General features: G+C 39.2%; 2 protein-coding genes across 2 annotated transcripts; both read right to left on the bottom strand.

Moving 5' to 3' along the window:
- Nucleotides 1-756: 756 nt before the first annotated feature.
- On the bottom strand, nt 757-7,922 carry LOC124871801. Its single transcript, XM_047371363.1, has 3 exons — nt 6,928-7,922; nt 3,714-3,856; nt 757-3,625 (listed from the first exon to the last, which is right to left on the bottom strand). Exons 1-3 carry the CDS (start codon nt 7,097-7,099, stop codon nt 2,429-2,431), a joined length of 1,512 nt encoding a protein of 503 aa, XP_047227319.1. The 5' UTR covers nt 7,100-7,922; the 3' UTR covers nt 757-2,428.
- Nucleotides 7,923-8,050: 128 nt separating this feature from the next.
- On the bottom strand, nt 8,051-14,608 carry commd6 (COMM domain containing 6). The gene is made up of 8 exons (XM_047371364.1): nt 14,535-14,608; nt 14,393-14,417; nt 11,894-11,934; nt 11,496-11,561; nt 11,313-11,389; nt 11,030-11,198; nt 10,190-10,342; nt 8,051-8,491 (listed from the first exon to the last, which is right to left on the bottom strand). Exons 2-8 carry the CDS (start codon nt 14,415-14,417, stop codon nt 8,441-8,443), a joined length of 582 nt encoding a protein of 193 aa, XP_047227320.1. The 5' UTR covers nt 14,535-14,608; the 3' UTR covers nt 8,051-8,440.
- Nucleotides 14,609-18,313: the final 3,705 nt, after the last annotated feature.

Genomic DNA, 18,313 nt, shown 5'->3' on the forward strand with positions numbered 1-18,313 from the left:
TCTATATCTGAAAATGCTTTTTAGCTACTTAGGACTGGATATTAAGAATTATATTTCTACAATATTTGCAATAGGATTTAGATATTGAAAATGAAATCATATGGTAGCAATTATTAAAAATGATAGGAATGTTTGTGTCTCAAATGCATGCATTATGTATGAGTACTACAGTATATTAGTTATCTAACAAACCTAATCAATATCATAAAGCCTATTTTTGAAACTGAAAGCTGAAACTTCTTGCTTTCTAATGTTTTAGAAAGTTGAAGTTTCATTTCAACGCTGATTTTATTTTTGGTGTTAAATGATAAGTCAGCTTGCCATAGTCAAAAATGACAGGCCAGAGCTCCGCTTTTTCTCCAACAATACAGAAGCTGTTAAATGGAAAGTGTTTCCCGTGGCAGTTTGAGGAATGTTTTCAGGCTCTGTGACACAGCTCCTCAGGGCCCCCGTTGGTTATAATTCTATCCTAGAGTGCTGAAGAAAGTCTTTAAGGAGGCTTATGAGTACTCTAGTAAATTAGTTTACTGTTAACAAGCTGCCCCTGCTGAATCATAGTATTAGTTGCTTTATGCAGCAGGAAGTTCCTATCTACCAGACTACATAATTCCTAGAACTACACCTATCCCAAAATAGTACCATTGCCATATATAACCTCATCACACTGAGCAGGGTCCTGCAGCCTAGACACCCCCCCCCCCCACAGGCTGCATTTTAGTCATCAATTACCAGGCAAGCAGGGTCCAGACAAACAGCTAATAGTCTTGGATTGCATTTTATTTAGGTGTGGAAGTAATAATTGTGTTCACTTTTTAGCTTCTGATGAACATTTTAATGGAATTGCTAGATAGGATAGCTCACAAATACTAAATATTCATCAGATTACAAAACAGATGTTCTGGGCTCTCCACAACATATTTTCTGGGACCACGCAAAACTAGGACAAACGTTCAGTGAAGAACTGTTGCTTTCCAGCACTCAATTCAAAACGATCAAGGGTCTTCTCAGCTCTGTTGCAAATGAATAGATTAGGGGCCCGCAAAATGTTGTTATAACTGACCTTAAGAACAAATCTTTGAATGTTCAGTTGGTTGGAAGACCTTACTGTTTTGACCACACCGGTTTGGAGATGGTCCCAAACCTAAATAATATTTAAAAATAGAACCAGCAAACAGTAATAGTTCAATTTAACACATTTCTCAATTTAAGGTAAAAAAAGGAGTTTAAGTGATTGGAGGAATTAAATAGAGATCAAATACAAATGTGACTTACATTTATAGAAGTAGTACAGTTTTAAGAACACTGCCCTGTTAATGCAACAGTAAAAAACATTCAAATCAAAGCAAACTAATAAATATATTTAAAATCCAGTTTATGTACATGAATGGAAAAATGGGCAAATGTGACATTTATATACAGTATCCAAGCCCCAAAGCCACAATGTTTAACGATATTTACTGTAAAATAAATGAATGTAAAATAATTTCAAGTAATACAGATGGAACTGTTTTCTGTCGATTGAGACCAAATTAAAATGTACACGCCTGAATAGAATACAATATATCCTTCAAAATACCTCCAAAACGACCCATTTTTGCTGCCAGTAAAGTTTAGAGACACGTGGAGGTGGAATATCAAATTGCTTCACAATTCAGTTTAGCCTGCATGCATATGGAAAAGTCACATGGTAGGTCGATTATGTGAGGAGCAAACTGTCCACATTGGATGAAGGCGGATGATCCAGCTGCTGAAACCAGCGGCTATGTATGCTGAAGTTTGATGCCCCTTCAGACCGAATGAGACGTTCGCTGAGCTTTTGGCGCAGGGTCTGCAGATCAGGTGGAGCTAAACTGAAGGGAACACCGACGCCGCCACGCTGTTCATTCACAGCAGAGTGCAGCACAAAAGAGGCAGAGTTTTCAAAATAAGTAAATAATAATAGCTATGATTTATTTACAAACCAAGCTGTTCAAATCAAGAACAGATCTAAACCCGGTATAGTGAGACAGAGAGGAAAATTATGATCATACCCTGTGATTCCTAGAGCAGCGTGAAGCTTGTACAGGAGTTCAGTTTCAAAACTGACCGGCTGCCTAGATATCCCATCTCTTTTGGCCGTATGAGTATCCGTCAAAACGCACAGCAGTGAAAGTATAACTAATTTCAACTCTCACCTGAGCGCAGTCCAAGCTCCACAGAGTACCAATAAGAACCCAGGTTCTAACTTGATTCAAATGTGGAAAACTCCACGGAGAATAAATACCTTTTTCAAGGGACTTTATATCACCATGACGAAGGCATACTTGAGCCATTATCCCTTAGCACGTACCAGCTGAGAAAATCCACTGTGTACAAACCATTTGGGAGACTCCCCCAAATGACGTACATCTTGAACAATCATCCCTGAGGAAGATTTTCTGGGAATAATCTAATGAAATGGTACCACAGAGTCACATATATTGCAGAGACCACAAGCAACTCTTATAATTTTATCAAGTGTTGACATCTTCACCGTTTGATCAGTCAGTAGAAACTTGATTGGAATGGTGCTCTGTAAGATTGGGTATTTTTGCTTTAAATGGCCCAGAGCTCGGTCCATATTTATTCGAACTGAAAAAAGTTTTTTACCTTCTGTGATTTCCCCATGAGACAGGTGTTTCATACCTTTTGTGATCATAGGAACTGTCAATGTTGCACCACGTAGCGCAACAACATCTTCGATATTAAACCTTCTGTTGGCAAGAACGGTATCTCCTGGGGCGAGATTGTTCAGGTAGCCACATTTCTCTGCTAGCAACCGATCGGACGTACGACCAACCCATCCTTTGGATATAAAATTAATGAAACCTTGGGGTGTCACTGAAATGAAATATTTCATGGTATTGTGACTTTTGTAATGTGAACTGTTTACAGCCTTGGTATCAAGGTATGAAGGTCCTTCAGTCAGTATCTCAAAACAGTCCATTATTGAAACACAATCTGGAAACGTAGCTTTAAAAACTTGGGGCATTGTACTTATTACCCGATCTCTTTCTGGCCAAAACACAGTAGACGGAACTAATTTAATATTTAAAAAGGTGATCACTTCAGAAAATGTTTTTGCAACTGTGCTGTAGTGAACTCTGAATACATATGACAGATACAGCATACTAACATTGAGTCTTAGCTTCATTAATGTCAATAAGCATTTGTGAAACGGCGATAAGGCCGAATTTGGCTTCCGTAGACAAGGCAAGATCAAATTAATGACAGTCATTAATGAGACAAATGTTGGTAAACCTGTGTAAACTTTTGTTTTTTCATCATTGTCTTTAAATGATTCTTCAGAGAGGTCCATGATCTTTAGCTGATCCGTCAGCAGTTCTTTCTGTGAAAGCAGTGTTTGAACTGTAGATGACAAGGCGTCAATATCTGCACCAGTCATGTTAGTCTGAGCTCCCATCCCCATTTCTTCTGCTTCTTGCAGATCTGCTTGACCAACCTCTTCTTCCTGCGGATCTGCTTGACCAACCTCTTCCTCATACAGGTCTATGTCATCCCCACGATCATGGTCATCCACCATAGCTCTTGCTGCCCCAGTGACAGAGAGATCCAGCAGTGCAGTTGCAGCAGTTAATATTTTAGTCTGAAATGTAACACCAGTATTTATACACTTTTAATACTCATAGCAATGGTTTTAAATCTAACTTTTATATCCGATGTATTTCACGTACCTGATAAGGTTCGGCGTGAGTCATATTTATACTTTCCTCACAGTTCTCTGCTTCTCTTTTCTTGACTCTTCTTTCAGCGGCTGGGGTATGCGCAAACAGAGAGGGAACATAATCCGGAGATAGAGGGTTGTTGCTTTTTTGTCCTGTTGGTGAAGGCAAGAATTAAGCACATGGGAACCCAATCAAAAAAATCCATCAAATCCACTCATTCAGTTATAATATTACTAGTCAGGATTCCTAAATACTGAACCCCAATTTTCGGTTTATTGTCTCGAGCTGAGTTTTCCCATGGTGACATGTGTACCCACTGGTTGCGATTACACACACCGCTTAACAGCGATGTATTAAATCCATGGTGCATTCAAACAAATCTGTACAGAAAGTAATCTACACTGAGCCAACTCCAAAATGCTGAAGTCATTTAAGGAACATCTCACCAAGGTCTTTATCAACATGCCATAACATAACATTCTTGGCTATTTCAATGTAGTTTTGGTGTTTAACATGGGTTTTATTAAATGAGCAAAACACCAAACAGTCTTTTATGGTCACCTTTTTAAAATGCTGTATAGTTAAAAAAAAAATGCTGTTACAAACGTAACATTGGTCTTAATTTTACAACCCTTGGAAGAAAAATCTAAAATTAGGAGTAGCTCTTTAGAAAGAACTTTACAATGTTAACCTTGTTTTCCTTATTTGTTTCCTAATATTCTTGGTATTTATCTGTCTGCATCTCTTTTGAACTGTCACTAGCCATGTCCTGGAACTTCCTGATGAAACGCTGAAGTGTTAAACCCCCGTCATTCAATTCAGTTTATTTATATAGCACCAATTCACAACACATGTCGTCTCAAGGCACTTCACAACAGTCAGGTTCATACATTCCAATTAATCCTAACCATTGAACAGTGCAGTTAGATTCAGTTATTTATTCAAATTGGATAAAAAGTTTTTCTGTCTAAGGAAACCCAGCAGATAGCATCCAGTCAGTGACTTGCAGCATTCACTCCTCCTGGATGAGCATGTAGAGACAGTGGACAGTCACTGGCGTTGACTTTGCAGCAATCCCTCATACTGAGCATGCATGTAGCGACAGTGGAGAGGAAAAACTCCCTTTTAACAGGAAGAAACCTCCAGCAGAACCAGGCTCAGTGTGAGCGGCCATCTGCCACGACCGACTGGGGGGTTGAGAGAACAGAGCAGAGACACAAAGAGAACAAAGAAGCACTGATCCAGGAGTACTTTCTATGGGAAGGAAAAGTAAATGTTAATGGATGTAGCTCCTTTAGTCGTTTCACCTAGAAAGAAAAAACAGATACACTCGGAGACAGTTTTCAAGCTTAGTCTGAAAGAGAACACATATAGTTTGTCACAGTAAAAGCTCAGTCAATCGCCATGTCTAGGAGAGAGAAAGGGTTAAACACTAAAAGACAGGGCCATGTGGATCATCGGTAGAGGGTGAGCATTAAGTTGTGGCCACCAGAAGCTTGGACGAGGCCCCTCTCCAGAAAGGTGTCACAGGTAGACACAGAGTCAGGCCAGGTGTAGCTTCTAGGAAGAGAAAAGAAAGAGAACAAAGTTAAAAGCTGAAATAACAGCAAATTATGCAAAATTGGAGAGTAGTATGAGAATGTAGCGAAGAGGGTGAAAGTGGTCATTATGTCCTCCAGCAGCCTAAGCTTATAGCAGCATAACTACAGAAATAGCTCAGGATAACCTAAGCCACTCTAACTATAAGCTTTATCAAAAAGGAAAGTTTTAAGCCTAGCCTTAAAAGTAGACAGTTTGTCAATCTAGAGCCCACTGATGGCCATTGCTATACTAAAACCTACAACGATTGTTATACCTCTCTGTCAGATTGACCATAACCATTGGAAAAGAAAGGGGGTCATACAGGTAGCAGAAATGGAGGGTGTGTTTGAACCTCAACCATAACTGAGCCGGTTTAGGCTATTGCATATCTCTTTCATTTCAATGGCACAGAAAGACACAGCACCATAAGAGAAAAGCCCCTGCTTCGCCTTCCTTCATATTTATTACTGCATGCACAATCTGATCACCAGACAAATTAGGCTGGTTTTATTGATCATGCTGAAAAATTCTGCTGCATGAGCATCACAGCTCTCGCACGCCATGTATACCACTGCTGGCAAGTCGACACAACCGTGACACAGATATCACAGCGATGACCCAATAACAATATTACCTACTCTCACGCTAGGTTATGCTGTCCGCATCAATGAAGATTTCCTCATCTCAGGATGCTTTAAACTGAAAGTGAAATTTGTAGCTCGACCTGCTTTCTGAATAATCTGTCTCAGAATTACATGACTTCTAGGGACACTCATAGAGCATCAAAATTGAATTCCCACATGGTTACATGATCCTTAAATATAAAAAAATTAATAAAATTAGACAGTAGCATACCCTGCTGACATCAAACAATAAACTGAATTCCATACCCTTCATCCCAAGACACATGCAATACTTAGATTAAGGGTGCATCAAAAGATGTCATAGGACATGTTGGTCTGTAAAATTCCCCCCAAAAACGAAAGTTTTAATGTGGGGACTTACCTTCGTGTGTAAGGGACCTAGTGTATGCAGTTTTCCACCCAGGACCTGATTTCTGTGGTACTGTTTTCTGGTCCGTTTAACCTTGTTATTAATTAGTAATTAAGTTGAATATTCAAGGATGCTTCTGTAGAACTGTGTCAAACTTAAAACGTGTGCTTTATAAGCTATTAATAAAGACCCCGATGAAAATGTTCTTTTAACAAATTGATTTTATCTTTTCGCAGCACAATAAATAAGTGACCTATATAACTGGGGGTGTGAATTGGATTTTTTCAATAAATAAAATCCACAAAAAATAGTAAAACGACATAAAACGGATCAGGGGTTTTATTTAGAAGTGTTACAGAGACATTTGAAGGCAAAATTTGTTTCAATATTTCTAAAACGTTATTTGAATATATAGATAGCCTTGCGTAAGCCGTGTGGTTACGGCCTGGGAGGATAAAATGGGACGTAGAAGCGCCATGGCGTGACAGCAGGGCGGAACTGTTGGGGAAACAACTTAACGGTGGAACCAGACTCGACACAACACCTGTGGACCAGGCGGATAGTGTAAGCATAGAACAAATTATAGCACTGCAAGTCAGCTACATAAACCCAGCGATATAATAATAAACACATAGGTTTGAATATTTACCCGATATGAAATGTTTACTGCATATTCTGGAGTAATCGGTGGGGCTCCAGTTGAGGCGGCTCACGGCTACCACCCACAGGGTCCTCCTCTCCGGGTCTTTAGGAAAACGGTAAAATGACAAGTCTTTTCTGTCTGAGCGATTAGAGCACCCGACGGCGACACAGCAAGCCATTATATCTTCCTAAACTTGCTCGTTTATCTTTCCGCGCTGGTTGTCAAAAAACTGACAAGGTATCCAACGGATATCCAAAATGGCGACGTATATCACGTGACGTGTGGCGCGATGACGTCCAAACAGAAGTAAGGCTGTTGTGAGACTTTTCTTGACTTGTAGGCATTGGATAATACATTAATACATAGTAATGCAAAGTTGATAAAAAAAAAAATGCTCTAAAACCCCAATAAGAAACATTCCAAATAATTTTTCCCCACAATATGTGCTTTTAATTCACTTTGCATTTATAAACTCCGTCGAAAATTGACAAACTCACAAACATGGGCATTTTCTGGTCTTTGATTTCTAAGCACCCGTTATCTCTGTTGAACAGATTTTTAATTCAGCTTTTTAATCAAGAAATAACTTCAACATATATGCTTTGCTTCAAATAAAATTGATCTGTACAGGACTGGAAGAGCGTTTGAAGTTTTTATCTTACTGAAGCCTTTCTCCTGAGGCACAATACCTTGTGAAAGCATTTCCAGCTCTTTAAAATTTTCTCATTTTGTTGCCTTACAACCACTTACAGATCTTTTTTTCCAGGATTTTGTGTGATTGTCCAACAGAGAATGCATATTAGTGGATCAAGCAAGAAGATGGATGTTCTTAAATCTTAATGAAATAAACTGAAAAGTGTGGCATGCATATATAGCTATCTATACTCCTTAAATAAAATCCAGTTCAACTATTTACCTTCTGAATGTGTTTGTCTTTGTAAACATAGGATAATATGAACCATTACATTTACAATTTTCTCAAATGCAAAGTTCTGTTTAAGCCTGCAAAAATGAAGGGGGGTACTTTATTATTTGTAGAGTGCATTAAAGGGGTTATGTACAGCGTTTCAATGAAGCCATCAAAATTGATCTGACAGAAAAAGGATGCACAGAGAAAAACAAGCTCACATGCTTCCCATGAGTCCTTTACTTTTAATAAAAACACTTACATCCACGGCTGGAGTGCACTAATGAAAATGTATTACAGTTTGTCACAAATCAGTCACATTATGAACACATAGCAGATGTTGCAAAATCAAGCAAACCATTCAGGGTTTTGCAGTAGAAGCAGTAGGATAAACTACACAACACTGAAAGCAGTCTCTTTACGCTGTTCTTATCTTGAAGTGCTGAAAGTACATCTAACCGGAGATTATACAACCCGTAGAAGGACAAGCTGAGAGCTGACATTTGCAGCAAGTCACAACAACATTTTAAGACACCTTGCAGAAAAAAAAGATGTTCCTTCGTTCCGTCGTAAATAATATGGCTCAAACTGCACACGTAGGCATCCTTGCCATCATACAGTTTCCATAATCGCTGCCATCTCCTTGAACTGCCTGTGAAAATTCTTCAGAGGCAAAAACAAAAACCAAAAGACTGTCAGTATGTCAATAATTCATTTGGCAATAAAATACAGGTCCTTCTCAAAAAATTAGCATATTGTGATAAAGTTCATTATTTTCCATAATGTCATGATGAAAATTTAACATTCATATATCTTAGATTCATTGCACACTAACTGAAATATTTCAGGTCTTTTATTGTCTTAATACGGATGATTTTGGCATACAGCTCATGAAAACCCAAAATTCCTATCTCACAAAATTAGCATATCATTAAAAGGGTCTCTAAACGAGCTATGAACCTAATCATCTGAATCAACAAGTTAACTCTAAACACCTGCAAAAGATTCCTGAGGCCTTTAAAACTCCCAGCCTGGTTCATCACTCAAAACCCCAATCATGGGTAAGACTGCCGACCTGACTGCTGTCCAGAAGGCCACTATTGACACCCTCAAGCAAGAGGGTAAGACACAGAAAGAAATTTCTGAACAAATAGGATGTTCCCAGTGTGCTGTATCAAGGCACCTCAGTGGGAAGTCTGTGGGAAGGAAAATGTGTGGCAGAAAACGCTGCACAACAAGAAGAGGTGACCGGACCCTGAGGAAGATTGTGGAGAAGGGCCGATTCCAGACCTTGGGGGACCTGCGGAAGCAGTGGACTGAGTCTGGAGTAGAAACATCCAGAGCCAGGCGTGTGCAGGAAATGGGCTACAGGTGCCGCATTCCCCAGGTCAAGCCACTTTTGAACCAGAAACAGCGGCAGAAGCGCCTGACCTGGGCTACAGAGAAGCAGCACTGGACTGTTGCTCAGTGGTCCAAAGTACTTTTTTCGGATGAAAGCAAATTCTGCATGTCATTCGGAAATCAAGGTGCCAGAGTCTGGAGGAAGACTGGGGAGAAGGAAATGCCAAAATGCCAGAAGTCCAGTGTCAAGTACCCACAGTCAGTGATGGTCTGGGGTGCCGTGTCAGCTGCTGGTGTTGGTCCACTGTGTTTTATCAAGGGCAGGGTCAATGCAGCTAGCTATCAGGAGATTTTGGAGCACTTCATGCTTCCATCTGCTGAAAAGCTTTATGGAGATGAAGATTTCATTTTTCAGCACGACCTGGCACCTGCTCACAGTGCCAAAACCACTGGTAAATGGTTTACTGACCATGGTATCACTGTGCTCAATTGGCCTGCCAACTCTCCTGACCTGAACCCCATAGAGAATCTGTGGGATATTGTGAAGAGAACGTTGAGAGACTCAAGACCCAACACTCTGGATGAGCTAAAGGCCGCTATCAAAGCATCCTGGGCCTCCATAAGACCTCAGCAGTGCCACAGGCTGATAGCCTCCATGCCACGCCGCATTGAAGCAGTCATTTCTGCAAAAGGATTCCCGACCAAGTATTGAGTGCATAACTGTACATGATTATTTGAAGGTTGATGTTTTTTGTATTAAAAACACTTTTCTTTTATTGGTCGGATGAAATATGCTAATTTTGTGAGATATGAATTTTGGGTTTTCATGAGCTGTATGCCAAAATCATCCGTATTAAGACAATAAAAGACCTGAAATATTTCAGTTAGTGAGCAATGAATCTAAAATATATGAATGTTAAATTTTCATCATTACATTATGGAAAATAATTAACTTCATCACAATATGCTAATTTTTTGAGAAGGACCTGTAGAACAAAGTTAATGTCAGCTAACACAAACCTGAAACTGTGGAATAGTCATCTCAAAAGCCTTCTGACAGATCTGTCCAGAGGGTTCGACGATCTTCAGCAGCAGAGACACGAATGGTGAGTTAAGAGACCGACATGTGTCTGAACTCACTGCCATCCCCAGCTTCCACTGCATGTCCACAAGCTGCAGAGTACACACAAATTAAATGAATTGTGATTATCAGAACAAACTCGGAAAAGTATTCATGCCCCTTAACCTTTTCATCAAGTCTCACGTTACAACCACCAACTTCAATGGGTTTTATTGGGGTTTTAGGGGGATAGACCAACACAAACCAATGATTCTAAAATAGAAGGAAAGTGATGCGTGGTCTGCAAAAGGTTCAATCAATGAGCATGCCCACAACATAACGGCTGCCGACCAGTTTAAAACCCACAGAAGACGAAGATATCAACAATAACAACGGCAGATTGCAGACTACTTACTTGTGCTGCTGACTCTTATGAATCTATGAATGCAAACTAAGCTTGAGCTTTTTCACAAAGAAAAATGGGCAGAAAATTCTAAGTTGCTAGAGACATAACCCAAAGGTTACAGCTGTAACTGCAGCCAAATGTGGTTTTACAAAGTACCGACACAGACTTGTTAAACACTCGTCAAATCTTTATTTGTGAAACAATATAAAATCGATGCGTCCTTTTCCTTGCATTTCACAATTAAGCACTAATTTATGTTCATTTATCATATAAAAACACCCAAAGAGAAACACCGATGTTTGTGTTGGAATGTGACAAAATGTGAAAACGTTCTACAGCCTTAAAGATGTTTGCAAAACACTTTAGATGAAAATAGTCTTAAATCTGAGCGTACCTGACCAATGCTGAGCAGGGACTGTGCGTCCTGCTGAGCATGTACTGAAGCACCATGTTCACTCCACAACGTGTGCAACACCTGTAGAGAAGCTTTAGACCATTTGCTGCTGCCTTCTTCCAGTTTTGACACAAGTTCATCTGCAGACAGCTTGTTCTTTCCAGCTGACCTGGTGATATGAACCACTGATGTTTCAAACTGATAGCAGAGTCATGTGCTCCTCTATGCATTGTATGATCAGACACTTCGACTTGCTGTAAAAAAAAAACACGAATGAAGCTACCTGAACGTCAACAGAAGAAATCTGATAATGCTCTGGACAGCTTCATGATCAAGTGTTACTCCAGCCCTCTGAAATCTCTGTCCAGAAGATAAACACGAAAAAAAAAAAAAAAAACCATCAGGAAAGAGGAACTTTGGAAGACACTTTAGAGGATGTTTGAAAAAAAAAAAAATACTAACTCACATGAGACATTTCAGCTGAATCTACCCCACTGATTTGCCCTCGAAGATAAGTCAGAATGTGCTGAGACTGAGAAGATTAAAAGATTTGTTATCAGAAGTGCAGTTCAACCTCAAACGTTCCACCAACACATCCTGACTGATTTGTGCAGAGGGTAGCTGAGCTGAAACATCAACATTACTCAGCTCTGTTTACATCTTCCTGTTATCTCGGCAAACACATTATGCAGCAATTCTTGAGTCTCGTTAGACGTTAGAGAGTCTCTTGGATTTTACTCTCTTACAAGCTGCATGTGTGCCAATAGTTGTTGAAGATATGAAGAAGAAATCAATGCAAGGATGCTTTTTCACCTTAAACATGGAAATGCTAAACTTATTAAGATGATGCTTTGTGTTACTTACTGCTTCAGTTAACAGATCTGGGGGCAGCCTGCAAATTGTTTCTGAAATACAGAAAGAAGTGTTTCGAGTAAGTCCCACTCACTTCCTGGACCAACCATCAGAATAAAAAAAAAAGACAATGTAAATCCGAACTCCATATAAGTATAACTGCATTAATTATGACATAATTTCCCTATCTTTTCCCAAGAGCAGATAACTACATGATTAATTATAATGTGCAGCACTGTGCTAAAGTTTAAATCCCCCTAATTTCCTCATACATTGCTTCAAGTGCCAGACTTTCTTGCACTTTCAACGTTGTACGTTATGAGTAGACCCAACTTCTTTGGTCTGAGTGATACATAAGCCAGCTAATGGCCTTAGCAAAAAATAAAAATATGTTACTCTGAAAATCGCGGGCTACTGGAGTGAAAATGTGTGAAAAGACAATAAAGCCGATAAATAACAAAAACTAGCATATAGATAAATAAAAATATATTATAAATAAATTTAAAAGATACTAATAAAGCTTGATAATATAATGATCAGTACTGCTTGTAAAAGCTCCAAACTAACTCATTGTGAAAGAAATCAAAAACCTAAACAAGGTTGGTATCAAGACTATTTGACACCACTGTAGCTTGAGGTGGCACTGGGGAAAATAACTCAAACTCCTTCATCAGAACATAAGAACCTAGAGGGCAAAGGGAACAACAATTTTTTACACCATGATTTTCTCCTACTACTCTCCATGTAAACATTTTTATTAATTATCTCCCTTTCCTGGAAGGAGCTGTCAGCTGAGCTATTGCTGCCAATACCTTTCTCTCTAGACATGGCACGATTATTCATATCTTTCTGTGTTTAGCTTTGTCCCTAGCATGGACAAAGTTATTGAAGGAGCTACTGCTTTTACTAACTATGTTTACTTTGTTTTCCATCCCATAGATTGTACTACGGGCTTACAGCTTAGCTGTTGAGCTGTCCTTGAAGAAGCCACTAACTGAGCTACTGCTGCCAATAAATATTTGTACTGAGGTTTTTTTAAACATAGATCATAATAATAACAATAATACATTTTATTTAGAAGCGCCTTTCATAACACTCAAGCTGTGCAAGACAGATTAAAAACAGCAAACAAAGGACAATAAACCAACAAAACACCAGCAACTTAACATAAATAAAACGTTACAGGGAATATGCTGATTTAAAAAGGTGAGTTGGCAGCAGATTCCAGAGCTGGTGGGGAGAGTAAGAGAGGCTCTGCACCCCATAGTGCTGAGGCAGACAGAGGGGGCAGAGAGGTGAATGGAGGAGGAAGACCTGAGGGAGCGGGAGGGCGTGTGAATGGGACAGATAAGGTGGGGCAAGGTTGTGGATGGCCTTGAATGTAATGAGGAGTATTTTAAATTGAATTCTGGATTTGATGGGGAGCCAGTGTAGCTGTTGTAAAATGAAAGTGATTATGGAGGGATATTTGTGGAAGACCGTAAAGGAGAGAACAGTGGAGTGGGGACTGAGGGAAGGACAGAAGGGGTGGAAATAAGCAGAACTGATAATATTATTTTGAGATTGAGAGATTAGGAGGAGATTAAGGAACTGTCAACGGTCAGAGAAAGGTTACTGGTTTTAGAGAGGGTATGCATGATTTTTGTAGTCCTTGTGTATATTAAAGTCACCCAACAGGATGACATTTTGGGCGAGTGTAGCTAGATGAGAAATGAGAGAGGTGCAGTCAGAGCGAAAATCCTTGTGTGACTTAGGGGGTCTGTTCCCTCTTGTGTTGTGTGTGACCACTCTGTCTTCTCAAAACCCCCAGACAGCCAATAATACTAAGCCTAATTATGCTGGATGTTTATTCCTGTTAAAAAGGAAGTTATTTCCCTATTTATTTGGCACTGTTGCCAAATACGTGCTCAGGATGGGGGACTGCTGCAAAGTGAATGATTTGATGCAATCTGGTGGGCTTCCTTTAACATAACATTTACCCAATTAACATTATAAACTACACTGCATGTGACTGCGCTGTATTATAACTAGGATCAAAGTGCATGTGTGTAATTGATCATCTGTACAATTGGCTTATGAAGGATTCATTTGCTTATACATTTCTATATAACTTGATATAAATTGGATCTGTTTGTCTTGTGAAGTGCTTCGATGTATCATCTGTTGTGGACTGACGATACATTAATAAATTGCAAAGACATAAGACTCAGAAACGTTTAGAGTAAAATATAGAATTTCTACCCGTTTTCCTTTCCTGTAAACAATTGAAAGTGTTCTAGCAGTTTTGTCCAGAAGCATAGCTAAAAGCAAAAGAAGGATCAAAGTGTCAATAAAACTACTGTCTTTAACGAGGCAGTCAGAAGAGAACAGCTTCTATTACTTTTTGCTTAAATCTACCTGATAAATAACTACCGAGAGATCCTACTTTTATAAGTTTATCCTTGTGTCTATCTATTCGTATTTCAGGATCTACAAAGTAGAGAAAATCTGACCCTTTCGTTCAGAACTCACCGTATGATTCCCCTGCAGCGGGCATCTTTGACAGTCAAGCAGACGGTTTTAATCAAGGCGCTTTTTAAATCGCACTGAAAACCTTTCTATGTTTATTTTTTACTGAATTAATAAAACATAGCAAAAGAAGCAATGCGCGTACACTGTTACTTTTAGCAGAGAACCGCCTTTCTCCCGAGTACAGCTTCTTCTTCTTCTTCTTCTTCTTCTTCTTCTGGAGAATATGGACGGTTGGCAAAAAACTGAAGGTGTGCATTACTGCCACCAACTGGTTTGGAGTGTGGTTCATAATGTTTCAATATCTCAAGCGTGTCAATGTATATACTATATAATCAAATTCAGTTAATCAGTTTTGTTTTTTTAATCGAATAATAATTTGTATGTTTGCTTCCCAAATTTATTTGCAATGTGTCTATTATGTTAGACTTTTTTTTTCAAATTCTCCCCTCATATATCTTCTTCCCTGCTCATGTTTCTGACATTCCCACTAAACGTCTTCTATTTCCCTGTATTATACTTTATTTATTTTAAATTGTTAAGTGCCGCTGAATCTTGTTATTAATCATTTATCTACTCCCTGCCTCTTATTTATTTGTCTGCCATCTAATTTCCTTTTATTTCAATATGATCTGGTACCCATAGAAATGTAAACTAGATTAAAACCTATATTGAGATGTCTGCTACACAGGAGTGTCTATAGTTTAGCACAGCCAACGTCATAAGTTAAAGAAAAAGATATCTGTTACATTACCGGAATTATAATTTTACTCTCTTTCTTGTGGAAAACAAATTTAAATTTACCGTAGTATATTTGAGCTTTGGGATGTTGGTTGCACATGCATACAGGGATATTTCAATAAATTAGAATATCACTGAAAAGCTATTTTAATTTAATAATTTAAATCAAAAAGTGAAACTCATGTATTAAAGAGATTTATTACACACAGTAATACATTTCAGGCAGTTTCCTGTTAATTCTGATGATGATGACTTAAACTAATGAAAACAACATACAATTTATCAGAAAATTACATAAGACCACTAGAAAAATAGTTTTTTTAAAAGGTAAATAGTGTGTCATGGCTCACATAATCTGAGGTGGGGGGCTGCTGAACTGATAGTTGCCCAGCAAACAGCCATGGTTCCCTACAAAAGAAGTGTACACTAAAAACTTCCACTGCTATGGAAGCTGGTTGTTTGCAGAGTGCTGCATCCAAGCATAGTAAAGTTGAGTGGAAGCAAAAAGTGTGATAGAAAAAGGTGCACACGTAACCACAAATTTAAAAGGACTATAAAGCAAGGCTAATTCAGGAATTTATGGCAACTGTATCTGAGGTCAGGGCTGCAAGAGCCACCACACACCAATGTATCCAGCACAGGGGTTACAACTGTCACAGTCCTGATTCACAGTCTGAATCAGAGACAATGTGTCCTATCCTGGCTAAGGAGAAAAAGTACTGGACTATTGTTCAGTGATCCAAACTCCATTTTTCGAATGAAAGTGATGATTTGTGTATGCATGTCATCTGATGGTGCTGGTCCACTTTGTTTATCAAGTCCAAGATCAGAGCAGCCATCCATCAGGAAATTTTAGAGCACTTCACGTTTCTCTCTTCTGACAAGCTTCATGGAGATGCTAACTGTATTTTTCAACAGGACCCACAAGGACAAAAGTACCAATACCTGCTTTATTGGCCGTGGTATAACTGTGATTGACTGGCCAGCAAACTCTCCTGACATAAACACCATAGAGGACCTGTGGAGTATTGTCCAGGGGAAGACGAGAGACGCATCACCCTTCAATGCAGACAGGCGGAATACTGCCACTAAAGCAATTTTAAAGCTTCAAAAGAGCCAGAGGCTGATTGCCTCCATGCCACACCGCATTGCAGCAGTCATTTATGCAAAAGGTGTGCCATCTCAAGAATTGAGTGCATATAGTAAAGTAGACCTACATTTCTCTAATAAAAACATGTTTTAGGCTACTTGTCCTATGTAATATTTAATTACCTTTCTGAGAAACAGAATTTGTTTTTTGTTTTTTATTAGCTGTAAGCCATGATAAAAAAAATTATTATAGCTCAATATATCACTGAAAGTAATGAATCTACAAATGAATATCACTACTCAAAGTTGTCCGAGCTACTGCACCCTGTTGGCGGTCAGACGTCTTGGAGTTCTTCCGGTCCTTGGTCCCCAGAAGCGATCGCACACTCTATCTAATACTGACTCTGAAATGAACGACTCTCAAACAGTTCCTAATTTTCTGCTCCTTTAATCTAAATTAGGCAGAGGAATGATTACAGAGATCAGCGCTGAGACTCCCGTCTTGGACCGTCGCAGTCTGTTAGAGGATGACGGAGAGCCCTGATAGAAGGTCACATGAAGTTTTATATCTGGTACTCCAATGCGATGGATGTGCTCTCCCTCAGTGGCAGTGGTTATCAGAAGACTATGTGTCACCATTGTGGTGTCTTTCTGGTAGGTTGTGTAGTAGCGGGTGTCCATCCTTGATCTAAGTGTGCTGTGGCTTTCTAATCAAACCAGTTATACCAGCTGCTCCACTATCAAACCCAGTGCCCCAACCTCAGGTCGTTCATGACAATCCTTGGGCCATTTCTCCTTGTAATGTGTGTCAATGAGCATTCTTATCCTATTCTAACGAAAGGGAAACATTAGAACTTGTATTTTATATTACTATGCTATAAATGGGAAAAACAGCTATGAGTCATATTAATAAAGGTTATTCCTAACAACCCCCCTGATGAGGTGTCATTTAAAGGCACCTCACTAATTTAGATCAGTTAACCCCCTAGGCACTGGGTAGATCTTGGACCACCCGCAACTGGGTACCCACCCCCCGAAACATTCAACCCTGTATGTATGTGTTAAACCTATATGTGACAAGGGAATCTCCTTCCAGCTGTCACGTGGTCCCCCCCCCCCCCCCCCCAAGGAGGAATGCCATCTCTCCGGTAGACCGCCGGTTGTGTCTAAGCAACAGTTGATACACCTAGTGGAGACAAGTCTAACCCCATCAAACCTGTATGTGTATGATTTAGAGAAAAGAGAGAAAGGACAACAGTCTGAAGCACAGCAGAAAATCCTGTCTAACATCATGTGAATCAGTTAATGTAGACCCTAAGTGTGGATTGTCTTCGTACATCTTCACTCCCCCTCTGAGCGACATCCATCCCCAAACGTCCTTTGGCAGGTTCAGCCACCTAAAAAGGTTAGTCTTAAAATGGAATATAGAATCATATGTTCATACCGGGCAGCTTGCGCCTAAATGTAGGTAATTATCAACTGCTATTATTATCATTAAAGCAGGCCACATAGTGGCTTAATCAACATCTTAGTCAAAAATATTTCATCATGATCAAGAACAATGTACCGGTTTAGCACAATTAGAAACCTTTTTACTTTAAAGCAGCCTCCATTTATTACCTAACACATGTCCTAAAAATCAACCTATGGAGAGGTGAACACATAACCAAAAATAACCTGCAAGGTCCTATTTATACTTTCATTCATGACATGTGCTTAACTTACTAATTTCACTTAATCAATCTGCCATTCACTTATCTGATACATCATTCATACCATTAAATCAAATATTCTGATTCCTTTAATATCATCATTATTCATTAAGCTATGAGTAATATTAATAAAGGTTATTCCTAACAACGTGAAACATTAAAATAAATGAACTTTAAATTGATATTTGTATTCATTAAGCTGCAACTGTTTTATCTCATGTGAAACGGAAGAAGACTGTGTTACACAGATTACTTGTCAGATTGACTTAAAAACTATCGGAACAGAACTGCTGGACACAGCCAGGATAAGCATGTTTCCGCCAAAGCTGCCACTTTCAATATGGCGGCGACATTGACGTATAATGCTGCCTCTACTCAGCGC

The sequence above is a fragment of the Girardinichthys multiradiatus genome, chromosome 7 (assembly GCF_021462225.1).
Source record: "Girardinichthys multiradiatus isolate DD_20200921_A chromosome 7, DD_fGirMul_XY1, whole genome shotgun sequence".
In the NCBI taxonomy this organism is placed as follows: domain Eukaryota; kingdom Metazoa; phylum Chordata; class Actinopteri; order Cyprinodontiformes; family Goodeidae; genus Girardinichthys; species Girardinichthys multiradiatus.

Bases quoted from the DNA above. Each gene is read 5' to 3' on its own strand.
- commd6 (XM_047371364.1), bottom strand. From the start codon at position 14,417: ATGCCCGCTGCAGGGGAATCATACG. The intron at 11,935-14,392 runs GTGAGTTCTGAA...TCTGTATTTCAG, and splicing joins CGCTGCAGGGGAATCATACG to AAACAATTTGCAGGCTGCCC. The intron at 11,390-11,495 runs GTGAGTTAGTAT...TCTTCTGGACAG, and splicing joins ATTCAGCTGAAATGTCTCAT to AGATTTCAGAGGGCTGGAGT.
- LOC124871801 (XM_047371363.1), bottom strand. From the start codon at position 7,099: ATGGCTTGCTGTGTCGCCGTCGGGTGCTCTAATCGCTCAGACAGAAAA. The intron at 3,857-6,927 runs GTAAATATTCAA...CTTCACCAACAG, and splicing joins CAGTAAACATTTCATATCGG to GACAAAAAAGCAACAACCCT. The intron at 3,626-3,713 runs GTACGTGAAATA...GTTACATTTCAG, and splicing joins CTCACGCCGAACCTTATCAG to ACTAAAATATTAACTGCTGC.